The sequence below is a fragment of the Equus quagga genome, chromosome 16 (genome assembly GCF_021613505.1).
Source record: "Equus quagga isolate Etosha38 chromosome 16, UCLA_HA_Equagga_1.0, whole genome shotgun sequence".
Lineage (NCBI taxonomy): Eukaryota > Metazoa > Chordata > Mammalia > Perissodactyla > Equidae > Equus > Equus quagga.
The window spans coordinates 18,282,665-18,288,664 of NC_060282.1; the positions used below are offsets into that span (position 1 = coordinate 18,282,665).

General features: G+C 53.9%; 2 protein-coding genes across 6 annotated transcripts in view; one reads left to right on the forward strand and one right to left on the reverse strand.

The window, feature by feature from the left end:
* The window catches only part of ZHX2 (zinc fingers and homeoboxes 2), a 152,224-nt gene extending 146,552 nt beyond the window's left edge, over positions 1-5,672 (reverse strand). For 4 of the 5 annotated variants that reach the window (XM_046642013.1, XM_046642010.1, XM_046642011.1 and 1 more), the window contains exon 1: positions 5,174-5,667. The gene's annotated coding sequence lies outside the window, so the exon portion shown is untranslated. Of the gene's footprint in view, positions 1-5,173 lie in introns of all 5 variants that reach the window. The other variant, XR_006885585.1, reaches the window with a different exon arrangement.
* LOC124227919 (branchpoint-bridging protein-like) lies at positions 3,641-5,130 on the forward strand. The gene is made up of 2 exons (XM_046642014.1): positions 3,641-3,774; positions 4,148-5,130. Exons 1-2 carry the CDS (start codon positions 3,736-3,738, stop codon positions 4,625-4,627), a joined length of 519 nt encoding a protein of 172 aa, XP_046497970.1. The 5' UTR covers positions 3,641-3,735; the 3' UTR covers positions 4,628-5,130.
* Positions 5,673-6,000: the final 328 nt, after the last annotated feature.

The window sequence follows — 6,000 nt, forward strand, 5'->3', positions numbered from 1 at the left end:
TTAAATGCATGACTACAAGCATAAGAACAGGACACAGATTGTGGGTGGATGTTCTTAAAATCACAACCTGTTCGATGTAGGGTGGGGGCCATCGAGGAGGGGGGAGGGGAATTGGGAGGGAATTTTTTTTTTTCAGTTAAAAATGAATTTACCTTGAGATGACTAAAAACCATGTCCACTCTATTGCCTACCACACTGGCATGTGTGGAGCCAAGCATCCTTCAGAGCTGCACTGTCGGCTTTGACCATGACACAGCACATTACAGTACCTACACGTTGCACCAGGGTCTCGCTGTGATATTCTGGGAGAGCGTTCCATTTCAGCAGTTGCTGAGACTTGCCTCAAACGAGGGCATGTGTACATGGGGAAGGAGGCAGGAGAATGTCAATGAGATGGGGACAGTCTCGGTCTTGGCATCAACGACAAAATCCATGCACGTTAATTACTTGGCACCTCAAGGATACCATAAAGTCACTAAAGGTGGTGGTCGTGATGATGACGATGGTGATAACAGGTAACATTTACTGAACACAATCCATATGTTAGGCTCTGTGCTAAGCCCTTTTATAAACTCCTTCTTAAGCTTCACAATGACCCATAAGGCAGCTTCTAGAAGGATTTCCATTTTAGAGACGAGGAAACTGAGGTTTAAAGAGGTAATAGCCCAAAATCATCAAGCTAATAAATTGAGCAGCAAATCAGGGATGTCGGTCCTTGCTGGAGAAATCCAGCGTGGGGAACCCGACGCGAGGGCCTCGGAGGCCCTCTGTAGCATCCTCTCAATTTAAAGCTAAGGTGAAGGGTCATGACCAAGCTTATCCTGCTGACGTGTGGTGGAGGGGCAGGTGGGACCCCAGAGCCCCAGGGTCAGAACAGCAAATGTAATGTTTGAGGAGTAAATGGGTTCTCCCTTCCAGGGCTTTGGGTTCCACTAACCAAGTAACTATGAAAGGAGAGCCGGTTACAGCTGACTAACATCGGGTTAATTTTGGATCCCTATTGGCAGGACCTAAAAGAAAATCTCCCCCATCATTCCCTACTTTCTTATTGCACGCTGTCTTCTTTTTGCCCTAAGGCAAACCTGGTCCCCTGGTCTGAAACTTTCCAGAACTCACTTTATTTCAAATAAAAACCAAGCTGATTTGTCTCCGCCAGGCACACTGCTGTCAGTCTTCCCTTCCTAAAACACATGACATTCCGTCAGAAGCCTGCCATAGCTCCCCAGTACCTACAGACTAAAAGCCAACCTCCGCCACATCCACCCCCAAGTCTGGTGTCACCTCTTTGCACAGCTTGGCCTGCACCCCCCCCCCCCCCCCACCTCCCCAGAACACATACAGCTCCCAGGACAGTTTGACCATGATCAGCAATATCTTTCTTCCTCTTCTCATCTTAGGCACACACACTTTACCTGACAACTCAACAAGTGTTCCAACATTCACCCCTTCTGTCTTACAAGTTGGACCCCAATTTTTCATGGCAGTGACGTGCCTAACAAAATATATGATTGCCCCTCCCTGGTGGGTTTGGGTGGCCACATGGCTCAGTTCTGGCTGATGAGCTAAGGACAGAAGTCCCTGAGAGGTGTGGCCCTTACTAAACATAATAGTAAAGTCATACCAGGTAAATGTTCCTTGTGCCTCACTCATCCTACTTTCTCTTTCTTGGAAGGCAGATGTGAGGCCTGGAGATGCAGCAGCCACCTTCCTACCATGAGACCATAGACCTGGAGCTAAAGGCCTACACTCCAAGGATGGGAGAGTGGCAAGACAGAGCTGAGTTTCCCAGTGGTACAGCTGAGACATCATCCCACCCACTCTTCTTGTTGTCTGGCCCAAACAAGCCCCTAGAGGGTGAAGTCACCAGGGGTCAGGATTTCTGTTGCTAACAGCTGAATGCAATGAAATCTGATGCACTTCCAGACATTGTCCCTCCTCATTCATGGGTCAAATGCTACCTGCTCTAGGTAATCCTCCATGATACCCTCAGAGCATGATAATTATGCCCTTCGCTGTGTTTCCACAATTGTCACTTTTCTCAATTATAACATTTAATCCTGCTTGATTTGGCCTAATGAGTGTTTCCCTGCCAGTCTGCTCAAATCTCTGGAGGGTAAGGGGGCTCTGTCCCACCAGCCGCTCCACGGTGCCTGGAGCAGTGTCTTGCATCGAGGTTGGGGGCTCTGTCTCACCAGCATCTCCATAAGGGCTGGAGCAGTGCATACAGCATGGAGTGAGCGTGTTTTGGGGTCTGACACTCTGCTTACTAGCTGTTTGGTCTTGGGCAAGTTAAAGAACCTCTCTGTGCCTCTGCTCTCTCATCTATAAAAAGGAGAGAAGGAGAGTTCTTACCCCACTGGGTTGTCATAAAGACAAAATAGTTTAATCATAAGAACTGGGGATGGGCCCTGGCATATAAAAGTGCTTAATGACTGCAGGCTCTTATTAGTGTGATGAATAGTGTAGCTGCTGAATGAACAGATAAATCAACACACAGTTGCTAAATAAATGAATAAAGGAGTGAAACTCAGGAAAATTCCTCTGGTTTCAGACCCCAGGGCAGTGGCCACTGTTCCCTCTTTCCTGCCTGCTCCTGACTCTTTACTTTTCATTCTAACTACAACTTCTCATATCTGAGGAGCTGCTACAATAGAGTATTTAAGGCTATGAAGTAAGGCCTGGTTTCAAACAGTGACATTGCTTTTTGCTGTGTGGCTTGGGCAAATTTCCTCCCCTCTCTGGGCCTCAGTTTCTTCAACTGTAAACCGGGGATAATAACAGTACTTATAGAGTCATGGTGAGAGTGAAATGATAAAGCACATAAAACACACAGCATTGTGCGTGGCATACGGAAACAGTTGTTGTTAGCAACCATTATCAAACATTGTCATTATTCTTCTTGTCAAAGGCACAGTATCCCAGCGAGTCACACGGCCCCGATGCAGACAAGGCACTGGGAGTGGCGTCACGTTCAGCATGTCAAGATACACTGTACATCAGGAGCCAACAAACAGCTGTGTCATTTTGATTTTTCCCTTAAATGAGGACTAGTTAATATATCTGATTTATCCTAACATCTTGGCCTTGAATTCTCCCCTTAATGGCTGTTAACGTCAGGTAGATCCTTAGCTGACGTCAAACCTGGCCAGGAGGAACGCGTGCACACGAGAACAATCAAAGAGCAGAGCTTCTCAACAGTAACAATATCCCCACAGATCACAGGTCCGGCTACGGTTGGTGACACACTTCAATCTCACTTGCAGACTTCCCCCCCAGCTTAAAAGATGTGTACACAGCTTTCCAGAACTTTCCCTTCAAACTTAAGTCAACCAGTTACGTTTGTCCCATTCAAGCACTGGGCGGCTCCATTAATCTATTTTTACCATTAAACATGCCGTTTTACCAGATATTTATTCCACTTGGTTGTCATCCAAACGCTTTTTGACATTAGTGCCCTGGGACTGAACTGCTTAAACTCTGCCCTCATAAACAGAAAACCACCTTTTGATTGAAACCTTGAAGAACTCTCAGAACCCCAGCTCTTCACTTCAACAGGCATTAATTTCTGCTCCGCATAAAGGAGAGAGCGTATGTGTGTGAGAGTGTGTGTGTGTGTGTGGGGGGGGGGGGTGTTTTAAGAGGGTCACTGTGGGAGGGCTGAGCCACCCAAGGGATGAAGGGGAGGGATTCCGGTCCCCCCAAACCCTCCCCACAGGATGTCTCAGGCCTGGGGAGATGCTGACTTGCAGAGAGAAGGGGATCATCAGAGACCAGGTGAGGGGGAGAACTCTAGGACCCGAAGGACTTAGGGATCCCTGGGGTCCACGCTGGGCAGCGCCTCTTTCAAAGGGGAGGGGTCCAGGGAAAGTCACTGTTCCCCCCACTCCCCCCTCCCCACCTCCCCGACGAACAAAAGGCCATCGCGGAACCACTGAAGGCAGAGACCCCACTGGCTTTGAAGCCGCTCAGTCAGGTGGAAGCCCGAGCAAATCACAACTTGGCTTCTCCGTCAAGTTTTCTCCCCAGCCTAACCGACCGCCCTCCGCCGCCGCCGCCGCCTCCGGAGCTGCGCACGGCTCCGAGGCCAAGGGGACCGTCCTGTGATGCTCACTGGTTTCCAACTTTCCGCTCCTCTTCGTCTCCGCAGCCTCCTGCAAAGCGGCTGGGAAAAGGGCAGGTTGGCAAAGGCGGGGATCCCCAGTCCCGTGGAAGCCACAAAGAAGCTGCACCCCGACAAAGATGGACCTCGCGTGGGGCCGACGGAGAGCGCCGGCTGCCGTTCCGGGGGCGACCGTGGGCTCGGGGTGGGGGGGGGGGGGGGGGGGGGGGGGCGTGGGCCAGCCGGCGGCGGACAGCGGGACCCGGGGCCCCCCAGGCACCCCCCCGCCCCACGGCCCCTCCCCACGCGGGCTCCCCGGCACCTGAGCGGGGCGTGGGGACAGCGCCGCGCTCCGGCCCTGCCCGCGCCAGGTGGCTCGGCCGCGCGCCCGCCGCCTGCGGCCACCAGGAGCGCCGAGAGGAGCGGCAGCCTCAACCCACGGCGTCATGCTTCCTGCCACCACAGTACGGCGAATCGTCACCGGGAGAGGGGAGCAGCGGGGAGGGCGGGGAGCACACACTCACGTAGCCCCCCGCCCGCCGAACCCCGCGGGGACGGGGCCACGTCCCGGTGGAGTCCCCGCGGGACCTGCCCCGTTTGCACAAAGCGCCGCGATCGGGCCAAGCCAGGGAGGGAACCGGCCACGAAATAAATAAATAAAAACAGAGTCGGTCTACGTAACGCCCTGTCGAAAGCGGACGCCATATTTTTTTGTGGCTTATGTCGACATAGGGAAACGTAGACATGTTTTTCCTCCTCCTCCTCCTCGGTCTGGCTCGCATTTATCCAAACTTGTAATCAAAACTCTTAAAAAAAAAAATCTCCCCCCCCTCGCCCCGTGTCCTTGATTTCCTCCCATCCGCAAAAAGAGCCCGCAGCCCCCCACCTCCCCCAACCCTCCCTCCCGCACCCCGCTTCCAATCACAAACGCGGCCGAGTCCCATGAAGAACGCATTTTCGGGAGCCGCGGCGGCGGTGGGAAAGTTGGGCTGGAGTGGCCGGCGCCCGGCGTGCGGGGCTCGGGGCGGGCGGCGCCGGGCGGGGGGTGCTGCGCGCCGAGGCGAAGTTTCTTACCTGCGCCGGGGCTGCGAACGCGGGGACCCGGGCTGGGAACGCGGAGACGCGGCGCGGGCGTTCCAAAATGGAACTCTGCTGGCTCCCCCCCCACCCACTCCCCACTCCCCACTCCCCAGCCGGCGCCCGGGCTCGGGCTCCGTGGGAAAGAGGGGGGGACCAAGCCAGCCTGCCTTAGACAGACGGACAGAAAAAGCCCCCGGACGGAGAACAGTGGCCAAAATTTTTTAAAAGAAAAAAAAAAAAAAAGAAGAAGGAAAAAAAAAAGGGGGAGAAAAAAAATGTCTCGATCAGTGGGGAATCTACGCCAAAACCCACATGATCTGTAACGTCAGCATGCGTATTTGCATACGATACCACCACCGAGCTGCCACCCGGGCTCGGGTTCCGCAGAAAGTTACAAAGTGAAATTCAGCCCCCTCCGGAGGCGCCGGCGAAATGTCATTTTCAGGCGGGAGCTGGGGTGGGGGGAGGCTAGCCCTCAAGGCGCTGGTTACTAGCCAAGGGGGGGGGGGGGCAGTAAATTAACTTAAAAGTCTGAGGCCAGTAACGGACTCGGTGGAATTTCTGCGAGGGAGGAGGGGGAGGCGCGAGCGAGATCATTGAATATTAAGCACGACCCGGCTCGGCGGCCGCGGCCGAACCCTCCCGTGCAATACCCATTTTCTTTACGAAAAGTTCAAGGTGTCAGTGATGAGCTCAACCAACTGTTGATCCTGAGCACGTGGAGTGGCGGACCCGGGGACCGCGGGGCGCGGCTGCTCGCCCTGCGCGGGGCGGCACCAGGGACCCCGCGTCCCTCCCGCAGCGCAAAGGGCAGCGCGCGG